Source organism: Sylvia atricapilla, chromosome 3, assembly GCF_009819655.1.
Source record: "Sylvia atricapilla isolate bSylAtr1 chromosome 3, bSylAtr1.pri, whole genome shotgun sequence".
Classification (NCBI taxonomy): Eukaryota; Metazoa; Chordata; class Aves; order Passeriformes; family Sylviidae; genus Sylvia; species Sylvia atricapilla.
In genome coordinates, this window is record NC_089142.1 from 91,927,916 (window position 1) to 91,945,691 (window position 17,776).

Below are 17,776 nucleotides of genomic sequence, written 5' to 3' on the forward strand. Positions count from 1 at the left end.
ACTGTGATCTTTGAAATACTTGGAGATTGTAATAAATTAAACCTCTCAGCAGCTTTGAGAACTCTTGCCTGTCAGCTTCATCCATGCTGAATAACAGTGTGCTTGCAGGGGGAGCTAGTAGAAAATGACTTTCTGGTCCTCAAGTGAGACAGTGGAATTGAATAAAATGAGTTTCACACAGGATGTCTGTGGTGAACTGCGACTACAGCATTTCCAGCCATGGGATGAGTCTCCAGCTCTGCCACGTGGTCTTGCACTGCAGCAGCTCCACTGTCTGGAGCTGCTATTCCTTGGAAAGACTGATATAAGGTCAAGGCTTTTCATCTGACTCGTCTCTGAATCTCACTTGCTTTACAAATTCATGGTCTGCAGTGCTGTGTCTGCATTTCCTCTTGCCATCCATTACCTCCTGCTACAAACCCTTGCCTGCTCCTTGCTGCTGTGGATGCATATCAGGAGCTGGAGGGCTGCGTTCTCAATCACAGCAAAGTTGTGCTTTACTTCACTTGTTGTATTGTGCAGCCCTGGCTTCTGTTCCATGCTGGATGGGTGCCCAGGATCAGTCCTCCTGCTGCTGGGGAAATCAGGAGGGGAAAAATGTTTGGGAATTTGGAAGTAGTGGGAGTGGTGTGTGGCTCCCCTGCCTGGCCTGGCTGGCAGCATGGTGTGTGTGTGTGTACTGGCTGCCCTGCACTGGAGAGAGGAGAGCAGTGCTGTCCTGTGGGGGCTCAGGCCTATGGATGATCCTCCCTTCTTGCCTGAGATCTGGAGGGGCTTGGATCTCCTGGCTCAGCAGGCCTGCTGAGGTAACTGGAATATGTTCTAGCCAGTGGGAAAACCCTGGTTCTCTTTCCTAGGCTATGCTCTGGTATCTGACACGATCATCGTCCTTGGATAATGTGATCCCCTTACCTTGAAGATGGGAAACACCTCATTGGAGGTCTGAACCTGTCACCTCTGCTGTGGGTTTCAGGAAGGGCTGTGTCTGTCACACTGGTGCTCTATTCCTATGGAGTGCTGTCCTGGGTCTCACAGCAGGGTGAGGGCTGGGGAAAGGATGAAATCCCCACCTCTGCAGCAGCCAGGCCCCTCACTGGCTGGGGCTCCCATTGCCTCAGTGTCTTGTGTAAGTGAAATGCATGCACCTAGAGCTTCTGTATCTTGGAAGCAAAGGACTGAGTATATTGGAGCAGAAATGGCCACCCTGGGAAGGTGTGACAGCCCAGCCATAATTCCCTTTGTCAGCTCCTTACTGCTTCTGAAGCTTGAGCCTTATCTGGTGTGCTGAGTTCAAGTCTGCCTTTGTGCTGGAAGGGACAAGGTGAGTAATTCATCCAGCCCAAAGGGGCTGTGTGAGAAAGGAACCTGTGGAACCAAAAACATGCCTTTAATGAAGAGCTTAGGCATGAAAATCATGATTAAGAAGCACTAATGAGTCTTGCTCATAACTCCCAGTGGTGAGAGGAGAAAGCCCATGTGTGCAGGCGCCTGTGTAGCGCTGGGATGGCGGGGGCGATCTGGAAGCCTTGCCATCTGCTTGCCACTTACAGTATGTCTTTCTGTGCCAGTAGTGTAGGAATGTCTGGTTTGGTGTTTTTTTCCCCCTTTCTCCAAGGTGTATATACTGCTTGACTGTAGTAACTCACTACGTGTAGTAAATGCTGGGTTTTGTTGCCTTGGTATTACTGGTGCTCATTCTCTAAAAGCAAACACACAATCCTAACGGAGGTGGGAACCGGACAGGAAAGTCTCTGTGGCAGAGATGGCCCCATACCACCTGAACTTGCTGTTCTTATCAGTAATTGCTGACTTGAAGTGTATTAAGGATGGTGATATGTTACTTTATGAGCTTTAAATTACGGTTACAACGATGTGGGCCGTCAGATGCTTTTCTTTGCACCTTGTCGCAGCTGCCCAAATTGCTGGTTCCTGAATTCGAGTCTGCATTAATATTCAAATAAACTGCTTCCTCCACTGTGAGAATTATGCTAACTTCTTTTTATCCATGCTGCCCACTGTAGTATCTGCTGACCCCATATTTTGCTGTCTCATCCCTGAAATAAGTGGACTTGAGACAAGACTGTGCCCCCTTCCTGCTTGGTTGCAGGCTCGGGAACCAAATAGCTGTGGGGATTAAACATGGATTGAGGGCCTGCCTTCTTAAAATGCTTAGGCACAAGCAGATGTCTTATGAGATTTTGGAAAAATCCCATTATGTTGCCAGTCTATATCTTTAAGTGTCTTAATGTCATTAAATATTTGGGTCCCAGGTGGTCTTCTAGGTACTGTGCTCTCCCTCCCCAGCAAGTGTGCTGCAGACACATGGCAGATGGGGAAATTATGCAGCCCGGGATCCTTGTCTCCTTTTATCTTTCTCTTGCAGTAAAAGAGGCCAAAAATTAGACTTGAAATGGCTTCCTAGGGGAGGAAGAACAGCAGAGTCAGTACTGGAACTCTGCTCATCCAAACTGCCCTGTGCTAGGAGGGAAAATGGGAAGCATAGGCTTTCTGTGCTGGGCTGCCTACCTGCATAGGGTGATGTTTGAGGGATGCTGGCAGCTCTGATGATCAGCCTGCCATGGCTTCTCTGTGCAGGGACAGGGCTGGCTCTGCTGCTGGGGCAGCCCCTGTGGTCAGCAGGATGACTTTGCCTGATGCTTGAGTTCACGTGGAGCTTAAGCCATCTGTGCTGCCGCGCTGTGTTGCACTAAGCACATGCGAGTAAATCACTTATCTGCTCTGCGGGGAGCTGTGGGAGTCTAACCTCTTTATCTTTTTTCTTGTGTCCAGCCCTCGGTGCCGCCAGTGCCAAACTACAAGCTCTCCATGTCAATCCCAGAATGGCTCCAGGCAATACAGACCTACATGAAGATGCTGCAGTATCCTTCTCCAGCGTGTGGCCTCCAGAAAGAAGGCTGACTTATGCCTGGTGTGATTTAACAGCGCTTTACTGAAGCTTTAGCTGGTTGCAAGGGCTTGGGATCATTTGGGGGTAAAAGGATGCCTCCAGGGATTTGTGATAGCACCAGCAGTACTGAGCTTGTCATAGCAATCCTCTGGGAGATGTAATTAACTTTAAATTATACTGAAAAATTTAACTGAAGTGTCATTGGTAGGAATAGAAGTGCTTATTTTGAAGTTGATTTATGAGGATATTATGTTCAGATCATGATGCCTGGAGAAATAATATGGCATCTTGTCATAAGGCAACTAAGAAGAGAGTCAGTGTTGTGGCAAACCCTTTCTCCCTCTGCCTTGGCAGCTCCTGTAGGTTCCCTGAGGATTGCCTGTGTGCTCAGCCTGCAGGGAGTGCTTGTCACTGCGCTGGGGGGCACAAGCAGCTGTCCTGACCCCAAGGTGGGCAGGCTTGCCTGTCATGCAGGAACTGACCAAAGGAATCTCCCTTCCAAATGTCTCACCTTGCTTGGGGGATTCATCAGGGATCTACACATCAGTCTGGTCTCTCTGCCACTGCCCCATGCCCAATTCCTGACTTTCCATTGCTGACGGATAATTTCAGAGAACATTGCTGGCCCAGATGCTGCTCTTCTGTTTCCTTTTTTCCTAAACTCTGCCTTCTTGTCTGTGTGTGTGGGGAAGCTGTGGGGATGAGGAATGAGTGTAAAGTCCTGGTAAGGATTAAGAAAGGATATGGGTGGCAGCTGGAAGAACATCCAAAAATAGCAGGCGTGGTTAGCTTGGTGGGGAGCTGTGGTTGGGATCAAGGCTGCAGCAGCTGTCGTGGAGAGGGATGCTGGGGCCTGCCTGCTCTGCAGGGGGACAGTGCATTTCTCTTCTTTATGGTAGCCACTTGGCCAGGACAAGAGGCTTGTTGCTCCCTGGGATTGTGCCAGGGAGGATAACGTGTCATACAGAGCTCCAAAAATTACATTCTCCCCCACCTCATCCTGTAGTGGTTTTGAAATCCTGCATTTTGCTACGTAGCAGGAGCTGGCCTTAGTCACGGGGTTTGGATCTGTGTTCAGAAAAGCTTTGGAGTGGGCTGGGGAGCAGCATCTGAGCTTCCTCTGAGGGCTGAAAGAGGATGTATGCTTTGTGCAGAGCACCCTGAAAGGGCCTCAGGAGTTAGGCTTTGAAGGCAGAAGGGAAGTAAAGCCTTGTTTGTTGAGCACTCTGAACTGTAACTGAAGACAGTTCAGAGCCTCCTGGTGAGAGCTGGAGTTTTTATTTAGGCTATAGTTATACATCCAGCAGCTGTGCTATTGCAAGCAATTCTTTGCTTCCATGGGGTCACCTGCTTGTGCCCTGGTATCTGCCTTGGTATCACCAGTTTTACTGGCATGAACATTATGATGGAAATAGAATTTGGGTACTGGGTTAAGAAAGAGGTTCAACTGGAAAAGTAACCTAGGAAAAGTAAGGGCAGTGTGATTTTTTTTTTTTTTTTTTTCCCAGAACTTTATTGGGTTTTTCGTTTTTACTGGACAGATTTTTTTTTCCTGGTCTGATTTGTTGCGTTGCTGCTTGGACAGTAATGCTCAAGGAGCAGGGAAGAAGCTGCTTTTGGTGATGCTGCCATGTGGCAGCTTGTGCTTCTAGGCAAGTGGTGCTGAGATTTGTTTGACTGTCTGCTGGCAACATTTGTGATGAACTTTTCTACTATTAGTGTTAGCTGATGACCTTGACTTGCACTTAGCTGGTTGTTTTCATTTCAAGACCATTGTATTTTTTAGAGAATGGTTTATATTTTCTAAGTGTGAATGGATGCACCTGCAATGGTTTTGGCTGACAGGTCATAGGTGAGCCATGTGGATGATGGAATTAAAAGATTTCTAAAGAAAATCAGTTTTTTCAGTCCATAGGTTATGTTGATTAATTTGTGTAGGCTATGAAAGCTTTCTCTTGCCCAGGTGGGAGACTTCTTTTCAAACTTGTGGCCTAGTAGTGGGTGGGACCTAGTGTTACTTTAAATGGTCGGCCTTAATACTTGACTCTGCACCGAGTGCTGTTCATAGGTCATATAAAAAGAAAAGTGAAAAGTTTTGCTTTGTGTTTCATATCTGAAACAGAAACTACCTGTTTTGTGTTTTAACAGGAACGCAGAAATTTGCCTTTTAAGCAGTGTTATTTTATTGCTTGACTATTCAAGTTACTTTCCTTTAACAGGCAAAATACAGATACAATCACACAGGAACACAGTTCTTCGAGATCAGAAAAACCAGACCTCTAAGTGGGTAAGTGTCGCTGGAATTGGTCCAGTGCCCTTGTCCCTGATCACCTGGCATTTGAGCACTGGAGCACCATGGCATGGGAGGGCTGTCTCCTCTGTGCCACAGCTCCTCTGGCAGAGCCAAAGCTGCCTCTGTTGCTGCCTTTGTGAGGAGTGTCCTGCTTGCTGCGGGGTGGCAAATGGACCATCAAGACCCAAGGAGTGGAAGGGCTGTTCTTGCTCAGCAGCTGTGTGGGAGCTGCTTGGCTGCAGGCCAGAGCTGCATGCACAGGGGTGGGGGAAACTCTCTGCTTGTTGGTGTTGGGCTGGGAGGGCTGGGCTGTTTTTCTGTAAACTAAATAAGTCCTGATATTCTGGTTGTGCTGAAATGCCCTTTGAGGGTGGTAGGAAGGGATTAGCCATGCAAAATGCAGCAGGAGTTTTGACATCCTGGGCACAGTAGTTTTCCCTGGGGGCTCACGGTGGGCTGTTTAAAATGTGTCCATGCTTCTGCCTTGCTGCCTATCTTGCTGTTCTATCCATGTGGTGGACTTGTGCTGGCTAGTGATGAGATGTACAGTGTAAGTATAAACACATGCCCAGGGAGCCTGGCAGTAGAGAACTGGGGTCTCTTGCACGTTAGAACTGCATCATGCTTAGGACAGCTCTTTAACAGAACCTAGTAAATTAGCTGGTATGGGCAGGAGGGGTGTTGACAACATTATGCTTTTGTTTTAGGGTGAAATTTAGATAAGCAGAATATAATTACTCACATAGACTGGTCTGTCTCTAGATTTTCCCAGCTCTCTGTCATTAAACTAATGGTCTTTCACTCTAAAATTCCAGTTCCCATCTCAGCTTTGTGCTTCAGGTTTTCATCTTGCTGACAGCAATCCTTCTCACCTCCTTTATCTAATGTTCACTGCTCTAGTGGAACTAGTTTAAAACAAATCTTGTGCCTTGAATGATAGATGGGTTTACAGAAGCTTAAACCAATTTTCAAGCTGCTCGCTCATTTTTAAATTTGTCCCATTACTTTTTTCAAAGGATGAAAATGAATTATGCTCAGCACTTACCACTTAAAAGGTCGTTGTCTTCCTGGGCTGGATAAAAGCCTGGCTTATGAGGATGGTGCTCTTTCCTAGAAGGGAACAGATACAGTGCTCACAGCTGGAGATGTGCCTGTGGCTTTGAATCATCTCCCAGGTGGAGCCCTTTCCTCTATTTATCTGCCTTAGTGTTTGCTTGTGATCTGACTCCTCTCCTTTTTGCTGCTTGGACCTTCTTGGAATGGGGTGGCAGGACTTCTGTGCAGTTAAGGATGGTGCCCCTGGAAATGGTCCAACCCCTCAAGGGCTGCCAGTTTTCCAGGCACAGTTGCCTGAACGTGGTGTCTGCTAGACTTTAACAGTGTGAAGTCCTGAGACCTGTGCTGCTTTGCTCCTGGGTTGCGTAGATGGGAGTGCTGGGAGGCACGGAGCTGTCAGGAGCACGTATTGCTGCCCAGATCCTGTTCTACTGCTGTAGGGCTCTAACGCTTGCCTGGTCTTGGATTCTCCAATTTTGAGGAGAATGTGTGCAAGGCTATCTGAAGTTCCTGTCATTTTTATGAAACCAAAATTCCAGTAGTTTTTGTGAAACTTACAGTTTATGGTTTAGATTTCAGATCTTTTAAAATTTATGTGGCCAGTCAGGAGGATGGGACCAAATGCTATTTTCAGTGGTGCCCAGTGACAGGACAAGGAGCAGTGGGCAGAAACTCAAAGTTTCATCTGAGTATGAGGAAAAGAATTTTTACTTTAAGGCTGGCAGAGCACTGGAACAGGCTGCCTGTAGAGGTTATGGAGTCTCCTTCTGTGGAGATATTCAAAACCTACCTGTGCAACCTGCTCCAAATAAACCTGCTTTAGCAGGAGGGCTGTGCAGATGGTCTCCAGAGGTCCCTTCCAACCCCGGCTTTGGTGATTCTGTGTGAACAATGAGGTGATTGCCCTGTAATGTTGAAGTGTGCAGGAAAGCTTCCGTTTCCTTCATCTGGTGTGAGGCCAGTTTTCATCAAAGCTGAAAAATCACCTACCCCTCCCAAGTTTTTTCTTCCTGGGAAGTGTGTTCTACTTTGCAAGAAATCTGCTCCCGCATGGCAGTGACAGGTGTCTTGTGCTGAGGTGACAGGAGCTGCTCTGAGAAATTTCTGTGGTGTAAAAGGCATCACTTGCTGCAACACAGCATTTGCAAATTGGTCAGGCAAGATGCTGAAAGCTCCAATTGCCAATGGCTCTTGAAAAATGAGGCTGTTCCCAGAGCTTTATTGACACTAAATATATTGCTGATTTCATAATATGAGGGCTCAAAGCTAATGAAAGTATTACAAGATCTTTGGCAGCCTTTCTTTAAGACAGCAGTGGCTGGACACAAAGAAGCTGAGTACTAGATGGAATTTGAATATTCATAAATTCATGTGAAAGTGTCCTAAAGCAGCTGGGGCATATTAATGAGTTTTTCTATTATGGAGAGAGGACTAGATATTGTAGAGATTTACTGCCAGCATCAGTGTGATGTAGGAGAAAATAAAAATGCGTGGCTGAGCATACGAAGAAGAGCATAAATTATCTATAGGAACTCATTAAGGGATATAGTCTTGCTATAACTCAGTATTTACAATCTCTTTAAGAAAAAGTCAATCTTACTATCAACTTAACTTCTAGAGTGCCAGACACCACGTGGATTTGTCTAGACTACAGATAGCACTTTTGGAAATGTTAGATTTCTGTTGGCGTAGCTGTGTGAGTTGGGGTGGCAGAGCTGTGAACCTGTAAACTTTGTGTGCTGTTCTTGTTGTACTGGCAAACTGTGTCTGAAAATGTGCCTGGGTCTCACCTCTCCTGATTTGCAGAAAATCCAAATTTATGGGTGTATATACATCCACCGAAGCAGTGTTTTGCAAATGCAGGTATCCTGGGACAGTGCCCTTCATGGGCTTCATGATGTACCTTTTTGTACTAAATAGGTAAAGGGCACTCTGTGAAGTTCAGCTCTGCTGATCCATGTGTGTATGCATGTGATGTGAATGTTTCAGACACCAGTAGGACTGGTTTTCCTTTTCCCATGCAGGATTATGCTGGCTAAACCTATATTATACTTTTGTTGGTATGAGCAGTCTGATAAAAAATGGTATTTTTGACTGACATAGCCATTCTTTTAAAAAGTTCCAGGGTTAGTTCATGTAAGAGCTTCAAGAAAAAGGAAAAAAGCGTACATCTGGGTATCTAGTAATATCTGTAACTATGAATTCAATGTCAACAAGCTGTTACTACTGGGTTTACAAGGAGAGATAAGCCCTCTGGAAGCTTCTGTTCTAGGATGCAGGCATGAAGCACAGTGAGAAACAAATCTCTTTGTCCTCCCCAGAGGATCTGGGGAGGTGCAGTATTGTACTGTTCCTTCCAGTTAAGTTGAACAGGGCGACCTACAACTGAAGCAGAAACTGATGTTTGGGTAGGTTCTGTGGTCCCTGAGAAATTAGAGTCCAGAAGCTGCTCTGTGAGGAGGGAGAGGCGTTCAGTGGCTGCAGATATAATGTGTAATCTATGGCAGTAAAGGAGGTGATAGGAGCTGTCACGTGGCAGCAATGCAACCAAATAACAGGGAAGGGGAGACTGGGAATAATACTGTTTCCACACACCATGTTATTAAGGAGCACTGATGGGGCTGTAAAGAAAAATGGGCTCATACCATTTCCAGACAATAGACTGCAGAAGGCATTTGAACATCTGCTTCTCTCTGGCACAAAGGGGGAATGTTACAGATACGGTGTGGTGTTCAGCGTGTGGTGGAAGTGCTTTTGCTGTTGAAACACTGTTTTTGAGAAGATTCACAAGATTCATATCTCCTCTACTGTTTTATCTCCTTTTGGTTCCTGCTGATGCCTTTTGCTTCTCTCTTGGCTTCATCATCATGAGTGAAACTGTCAGGAGCCTTAGAAAAACTTGGGAGAGGGAGATTTTATGCACTTCATGCAAAATTCATGGGTCTGTACGAGGAGAATTTTGTGGGAAAATGTACTGGAGGTTCTCAATAATAATAATAAAAAAAAATTCAGTCTCGTGGGAGTCTTTCTGGTGAAGGTAATGGGGGAGCCTCTCCTGAGCACGGTCATCCCTGAAGGGACTCCAGTGTGGTTGGTGCCAGCTGGTGAGATCCTCCTGAAAACACTGAGAGAAATTTGAAACAATTAAGAAGGAGGTATCACTGTCTGCCAAGGTCTTGAGGGAGGAACAAACAGCCTATTCCTGTTGGCTACATTTGTTAGAGGCAGAAGTGTTCACTGTGGTCTGGAATAGAGATCTGCCTGGCAGACATCAGATAGTGGTGTAAATGCCACAGAGCACTGCACGGTGCTTGTCCTTGACTGTAGCAGTCTCCCCTGAGTTCCTGGAAGAGATGGGCTGCCCCCAGTGCTCACTGGAGTGTGGGGAGAGGTAGATTGTGGGCTAATTCCCAGCTGTCTGATAGAAGACTGTAAAGAATAGCTATATATGTGGGCTCTTCTCAGGTAACTTTCAAGATTTAAAGAAAATCCCAGAAGCAAACCCTGCGAAGGCAGGGGACTGAAATGCTTGGTGCTTTTTTTCATTCTTTTCTGCCTTCCTTAAATCTCCTTTCACAAGTTTAACTGCAGAGTTTCTGGTCACTATTAATGTCTGAGACAGTGTGATAAGAATTTAGGAGTGAGGGAAAAGAGGGAAAGGACAAATCAAAGAGTACCTGTAATGAGCTGTTTTCAAATGAGCTGAATGCTCTGTCATTTGCCATAGGTCATTTGCCATAGATCCCTTAGAGAACTGACAAGCAGCCTGTAACCATTAATAATTGTGTTAGAGAACATGGGGAGGGTGGGTGCTGAGAAGGGCAAAGATAGCAGTCTTTAAAAAACAATAAAGGAAAAGATAAGTTTAGGAACTTTGAGTTTATCTGCAGTTCAAGGGAAGGGAAAGGCAACATTAATATTGTTGGGCACAGTTTGTTTCTGAGAATGAACGTGTAAGAGCTTTTGTCAACAAGGTAGAAGATGTGGATGTAGTAACTCCTTGGTTTAGTGTGGCTTTTGATAAGGCCACATCTTATCTCTGCAGATAAGGTAGGGACCTTGAGTCTAAATAAAACTATTTAGTGTAAGGACCCAACTTGGTGAAAGGCAGCACATAGAAAGTGGCACTTTGCCAATCTTGCCTAGCAGAGATTGTCAGTTGGGGTGTGCAGTGTCTGTCCTAGCTCAGTTTTTCCTTAATGGTTGGGAAAGACTAGTTGTTTGCTGATGGATGGTTTGCAGTCCAGGCAGGACAAGGTGACAAGGCTTTGAAAAGTGAAACTGGGATATTCAGAGTGATCTCTTTGGCTGGAGCAAACAGGAGATAATTTAGTGAGGGCAAATGCATAGGAGGGTTTGGGAATAGCCAGCTGTAGAGAGCAAAAGGCTAGTTTTGCAAAGAGGAAGCTGAGCTTAAAAGAATAAAAGAAACCAAACAAAATTCACTAAAAAGGCCTAGCCAAAAAATCCCCACCTTTTACTTCCCAACCAACCCACAAAAAAAAAAAAAAAACCCGACAAAAGCACCAACAAAAAGCCACCAGAGTCTGATTCAGTGTGGGCCATCAGAGAAAAGCCAATAGCACACTGGCTTGGTTGTAAATATGCACTGAAAGTTGGATTCAGAAGGAAATTGGTCTGTTTGTACTTTGTGGGCTTAGCCAAAGGACTATTAAGAAGTGACTTGGTTGAAGGGATTGCAAAATTGAAAGAAACAAACATTGTCCTAAAATCATAACCTCAGGGGGAAGCTTTCAGGGGAGTGAGGGAAGAATGAAATAAAAATCTGTGTCTGCTTTCTCATTTTTACAGAGGAGAGGGTCAGTTACAGTCTTTTGCATATACAGATGTCTGTAGCAAGAGGAGAGATGATGAATCGTCTCCATGCCCACTGTGGAGAACAGAAATAGCGCCTGATTTAATTTGCAAAAAGGGAAGGATTTAGTTTAAACATCGGGGGACCTTCTTACATGCAAGGTTAAGTATAGGATAGATTAGTTGGTGGGTTCCCAGGCTTTTGAGAAGCCAGTTGAAAGCAGACTGAAAAATAATCTGTAAGGAGTGATTTAGATTTGATTTATGCTACCTTGGGCAGAGCAGTGGCTTGGGGATTCTCCAGGGGCTCTGCTTCCCATACAAACACAGGGTTTAAGGCCATGCTTTGACTCGAGTTTGTTAAAAGTGGAAGAAAAACTCTCAGTGGCTCTTGAACTGGGTCATGCACATAAACCCTGTGGTCTGTGCTGTAAATGCAGAGAGAAAGCAAACTGTTTGCAGAGCACTCACCAGGATTCCAGGGTGGATGTGTGGGGGGGCACAGCCTGCCCCAGGAGTGCAGGTGGGTGCTGGTTTGCTGACCACTGGTGGTGCCTCCTGAGCGAGGCTGCCCTCGTCACTGTCCTGCTCCATTGGTACCTCTGAGCTGCCAGGTCCTGCTGCAGCTCCTGGATCCAGGTGCAGGTTACTGTGTGTGCCTGAAGAGGAGATGCTGCCCCTGCCTCTCAGACCGTGTTAATGAAGCACAGGTCACACCAAATGGCTTGCAGATAAATGGTTTCATAACTTGACATTTTTCCTCATGATGCTCATGCATAATCAGCTCCTTTTTTTTTTTTTTTTTTTTTTTTGGGTTTTTTTGTCACTCCTATGCAGTTAGAAGATAGGAAATTCAGTGGATTATCTTGTTTATGGGTACCTCCCATGCCTCATCTGCACATAGCACTTGTGAGACAGAGACAGGGCTTTGCAGTGGCCACTGCGGTGACCAGCAGGGCGCCTCTGTGGGGGATGAAGGAGCCCCATTGTGTGCTCTCCCCGGGGCTGCTCTGTGCTTCCAGCAGTTCTCTGGGCTTCTGTGGCTGATTGTGAGTGTGGAGGAGGCAGGCAAACTCTAATTAGTCCTCTGTACTGCAGGCAGAGTGTAAGGGGTGGTTGTTTACAAATGAAAAGATAATTTCTAACTTGGATAAATGGGACATGAAATGGCTGTGACAGGCTATAATAGCACTGGAAGCTCTGTTGTCACTTGCATTCAACACAAGGTTTAAAAGGCATTAGGTGGGTGAATCAGAAAGTGGGGGAAACAGGCTCTGATGGTTTCAGATGCATATTTTCATAATCTTCTCTAATACAAATATTTTTATCATTTAATGTTGTATTTCCTTAGAGCAGGGATCTGTTTACAAAGCTGTTCCTAGAGAAAGGATATGGATAGAGAAGACTGCAAAATAAGTTATCCTTTGGCTTAGTTTTGAGCTGCACTTTTTTGGGGGGGTGTTTTTTTGGTGTGGCATTGGATGTGACTCTTCTAGCCTTTTTTAGGCTGCTTCCAGTATTTTTTATTTTTTTTTTTTCAAACTGTCCAGGATTTCAGGATCTGTTTCTGGAAGGGGGTGGGTTAAGTGCTGGGTTAATAGTGCAGTGGCAGTCTGACATAATAGCTTTCTCAGCTGACCTGAGGTTGGTTGTTGCTTCTCACAGTGTTGTCCCTATCAAATAACTGTACTCCAGAGGTAGTGTCTAGATGATAACTAAACTTTAGGAACTTGCAAAATCCTGGGCATGTGTAGTTTCCTGCACTCCTGCAGGAAATTGTGCGGATTTTGCCACTTTTCCTGTCTGAAGGAGATGTAGAGCAGCAGCAGGACAATAACTCAGTTTGCAGGGGTCTGAAGTGTCTGTGTTGGTAGAGCTTTCTACAGAGCAAGCTTTGATAAGAGGGAAATAAATTCTGGTCTGCAGCCACAGCTCTGGGATTATGGAGGCATCTGTGGCTTTTAGGGGGGCCATGTAACCATCCTCTCTCTCCTGCTTGGTTTGTTTTTCCTCCAGAGGAGAGCCAGGGTTATTTTGAAAATAAGCTAAACTCAATCCTGCTCTGGGATTTCCATGACTGCCAGCTCATGCAGTTCAGCAGGGCTTTGTGTTCCAGTCTGAAGTGATGCTTGGGGAGTTGCTGCGAGAGGCAGACTGCATTCCTCCCATCCACCTTCAGAGGCTGGAAGGCACTGGGATGGCAGATATATATATTTTTTTCCCCCAGTCATCCTCCAGAAGTTAACAGGACTCTTAACAAGTCACTGAAGGGGAGAATCAAGATCACTAGCTCTTGCTGAGATAAGAACTGGAGGTGCCTGGCTCTTGGTCTATGAGAAGACCTTTTGATTCCTGACAATTGCTCTAGCTGGAAGGACTGAAAACTGTTTTGTTTCTGTTCTAGGTTAATGGAGACAGCAAAAGAAATGACCAGGGAGTCCTTACCTATCAAATGCCTTGAAGCAGTTATCCTGGGGATGTATCCTTTCACATGCCTGTGACTTTTTCCACTGCAGCTCTGTTTAACACATTGCCTCTCACGGATGGTGTCTGAGAGGATTGCAGCCCAAGGTGAGTGCCAGCAGCTTGGGGAGCTGCCCTGGTATTCATCACCAAGTTGCTGAATTGCCTGGGCTTGTGGTGAGAGTTGGGATGGTGTGTGCCAGTTCACAAGTGGTGTGGTTTGGCCATGCAGACTGCCTCCTGCCTTGGTAACCTGCATAATGTCAGGATCTCACCCAAAGTGCCCAGATAAGTACCTGTCTACACAATACTTGTTTTCTTTGTTAGCGTTTCTCTGTTGGTTGTTGTTGGAGCCGTGTAACACCCGAGGAGTGTGGGCTCTGTTCTGTTTGTCTGATGTTTGCTTAGCCAAGTCGTGTTAGCTTTGTCTCTGAACTCGCAGCTGTGCTTTGTGCAGAGATGTCTGCATTACTGTTCAGCATCTGAGCTTCCCCTTAACATAATGTTTGCTTCCTACTCAGTCTTCAGTCATTTAGACACTGACTTGCTTTTCCACCCTCTGGTGCTGTCACTGATAAATCAACCTGCTCCATCCTAAAACACTGGAGGAGGACAGGGCAGGGCTGCAGGAACAGGTTTCCAGACACATCTTGTCAGAAATGATCAAGTTTCATTTAAAACAGATCCCAATTAAAAATAAGCTCCGAAGCAAACCATTGCCTGGGATGTCTCTGCAGCGTTTTGCAGGCTGCTGCTGCCCCCTCCCGTGGGAGAAGGAGCTGGCAGAGCCTGGCAGGTGAAGAATCCATGGCTGCTAGGGCGAGGGAAGGGGATGGGCTGAGCAACGTGTGCCAGGAATGGGCCTCGGGTTCCAGTCTGAGAGCTGGCTCTGGCCGACAGGGTTTCCCCCTGGGCATGCTGACAGGCTCTGCATGCAGCAGGAGGGATGGGGGTCTTGGGGGCTTAATGTCAACAAGAGACTCAAAGCCCTTCCAGAAGGAGAAATCATAGAATATCCTGAGTTGGAAGGAACCCACAAGAACCATGGAAGTTCAGGCCCTGTGTTGTCCAAATGCTTCTCAAGCTCTGTCAGGCTGGTGCTGTCACCACTGCCCTGGGGAGTCTGTTCTGGGGCCCAACCATCCTCTGGGTGAAGAACCCTTTCCTAATATTCAACCTAAACCTTCCTGACACAGTTTCAGGCCATTCCCTCAGGTGCTGTCACTGGGCACCTCAGAGAAGAGGTCAGTGCCTGCCCCTCCTCTTCCCTCATGAGGAAGTTGTAATTGCAATGTGGTCTCCCCTTAGTCTCCTCCATGCTGAACAAGCCAGGTCACCTCAGCCACTCCTTGTATGGCTTCCCCTGAAGGACCATCTTTATTGCCCTCTTTTGGATGCTCTCTAATAGATTGTTATCATTTTTCTGTTGTGGATCCCAGAACTGCCCCCAGCACTCGAGATGAGGCTGCCCCAGTGCAGAGCAGGGGAGACAATCCCCTCCCTTGCCCAGCTGTGATGCTGTGCCTTGATGCCCCCCAGGACAGGGGTGTCCCTCCTGTCTGCCAGGGCACTGCTGACTCATGTTCCCTCTCTGTGGTCATGCTCTCCAGTCTCTCATTCCCCAGTCTATCCACACAACTGGGTGTGCCCTGTCCCAGGTGCAGAATCTGGCACTTCCCTGGTTAAACTTCATAGGCTGGTGATTGCCCAACTTTCCAATTTGTCAAGGTCTGTCTGCAGGGCCTCTCTGCCCTTGAGGGAGTCAGCAGCTCCTCCCAATTTTGTGTCATCAGCAAACTTACTAAGCATACCTTTGAGTCTTGCATCCAAGTAATTTGTGAAGATGTTGAACCAGCCTTAAAATGGAGCCCTGTAGAACCCCACTAGTGAGTGGTTGTCAGCCTCATGCAACCCCATTTGCTGTAACTCTTTGTGTCTGACCCTTGAGCCTCTTGCTCCTCCATTGTGTTATGTATTTCTCTACCTGTGTTCTGGATATTTTGTCCAAGAGCATACTGGGAGTAACAATATTGAAAGCTTTCATAAAGCCCAAAAAGTTTACATTAACTGAATTCCCTTTAAGTGATGTCAGTGGATCTGTTATGCTTGCCCTTGTGTCAGGGTTGTGTCCCAAACTATCTGAGGATGAAAGGAATAGGCAAAGTAATCCCCAGGTGGAGCTGATGCTGTTCAGCAGTGTCAGTGTGGCTTGCAGTGCTGTATTTCTAGCAGTGAACTGATTATTCCACATATCACAGGAGCAAAGGGTGATTAGTGGCCTACAGATAACCGTGATAACCTAGAAGTGTTGTTGCTGGTTTTTTGCTTGCCTCAAACCTGACTTGTGGGTTCAGTTTGGTGGTTTTGGTTTTTATTTTTTTGGAGAAGTGAAGGAAGCATCTTTGGCATGGCATGTGGGGAAGTTTGCCTGTTTTGGTCAGCTGTGAGATTTTGACCTTCAGCATTGCCCTCTGGATGGAGACATGGTCAAGCCAGCAGCATTCCAAGGTCAGGTGCTTTCCAGAGAAGATGTGCTTACCTCTCCTGAGTTTCCAGCCAGTGCCTTCACACATGCCTGAGATGAGCAGCCCTGTGTGTGTGTTAACCTGTGGTTCCATTCCATGTCTCTGGAAATAAGGTACTGCTGTGGTCTGTGTGCTGGCAGGCCTCGGATGTTGCTTGGATACTGAAAAAGCACAGCCCACTGCAGTGGACCCTCGGTGTGAGCCTTCCTTCAAAGGCTGGCTTGCACAGAGCAGCTTAGCGAGATGTCACTTTAATTGAGCTGCTCTCTGGCTTGTGCAACTGCCTTTTACTGTGTGACTTCTTATAAAATGCCTCTATAATCCCTCTTGATGCAGAATTAAGTTTTGCATAATTGCCTATGCACTTGATCTTGAAGCGTTTTTATAGAGCAGCGAGGTAAAGTGCTGAGCTACCCTGTCTGCAGACTCCACAGAAGCAGCTGCTCCGAGATGACCGAAAGCTCAAACAGATCTTCCAGTATTATTTTGCAGCAGTCTGCACAGCTCTTTTTCTCTCTGTAGCTGTCTGAACTGGCTTCATATCTCTCTGCTTACATGATGTGCTTGTCAGTGCATAACCAGAAGCATTCCTCCTGCTGTCTTCCCCAGGGCATTTCTCAGTTCAGTTGTAAATCAGCTGAGTAATGGTGCGTTCAGCCCACTCTTTCTGAGCAAAGATCCAATTGATTTGAGCTCATGAAAGAGAATAGTAAAACAAAAAGCGCCAAGGGAATTTTATCTGCATTGCATTCAGTTTATTAAAACGTGGAGAGCAAAATATCAGAGGGAGAGAGGGAAGCTGCACACTGCATCCCTCCTTGGGGAGTTTTGTGAGGCACGTCTGCATTGGCTGAGCATAAATCACTCCTGTTGCCTTCAGCATCCCCCTCATAGTTCATGTGAGGTAACACTTGGACCTGGGCAGGGTATCAGAGCCCCTGGCCAATAATATCATTAGACAGGGAAGAGGAGAGCAGAAGTGCCTCAGGACTAAGGAATTATTTAGTAGCTTCTGCACTGTTCCTCGTGTGGATGCAATCAGTGGCTGATGTTTATCACCACTGGAAACCTGGGTCCATCCATCTCCTCCAGGCCCGCAGGTACATTTCTGGGCTGGGAGAGAGTGTTTTCAATAAGAGGGAGAGTTTCTTGCAGTCATTGCAGGATATTGATGTCTGTGTAGTGCTCCTCTTTGACTCCTGCATGCTTGTCTATAGGTTGACCCACTTGCTAACTGAAATATAGGAGGAGAAAATCGTGCTGAATATCTACAGCCCTTGTGGTGGCTGTGAAGAGCTGGGAGAGAGCTTTTAATTGTTTACATTGTCATGGTCTAATCTTCAGATAGTCACCTCTCACTGTAGCCGAGCACTGGAGAGAAGATTTCTCAATCTAAGGGATGTCACCCTGGCAGTCCCGCTTTGGGAAGCTGAACCAGCTGCTTGAGCCTTTCCTGCATGGGCCCTGGAGCTGCCAGGGGGAACTCTGGGCCCTCTGTGTAGGCAACATCCAGATGTGGGCTCAGTAGCACTCTGCCTCACAGTAAGCAATCCCAAGCCCATGGGAAAAGCTGACCCCAGCTGGAAACCTCTGAGTGTTTGTTGCTGGTGGTTGGGGGCCCTCTGAGCAGTTACTTGGAAAAACAACTCTTCTGGTTTTACTGAGGCCTTATTGATGCTTTTGAAGTGTGAGATTTATTCTCCTCCTGCTCCACAT

The 17,776-nt window shown here is 46.5% G+C and overlaps 1 protein-coding gene across 1 annotated transcript in view; it reads left to right on the forward strand.

Annotated features, from left to right (window-relative positions):
- Positions 1-17,776, forward strand: part of VASH2 (vasohibin 2) — a 32,898-nt gene that overhangs the window by 2,736 nt on the left and 12,386 nt on the right. The window contains exons 2-4 of the mRNA XM_066316172.1: positions 2,791-2,879; positions 5,139-5,195; positions 13,477-13,551. Coding sequence (XP_066172269.1) covers positions 2,791-2,879; positions 5,139-5,195; positions 13,477-13,551 — 221 coding nt within the window. The remainder of the gene's footprint in view (positions 1-2,790; positions 2,880-5,138; positions 5,196-13,476; positions 13,552-17,776) is intronic.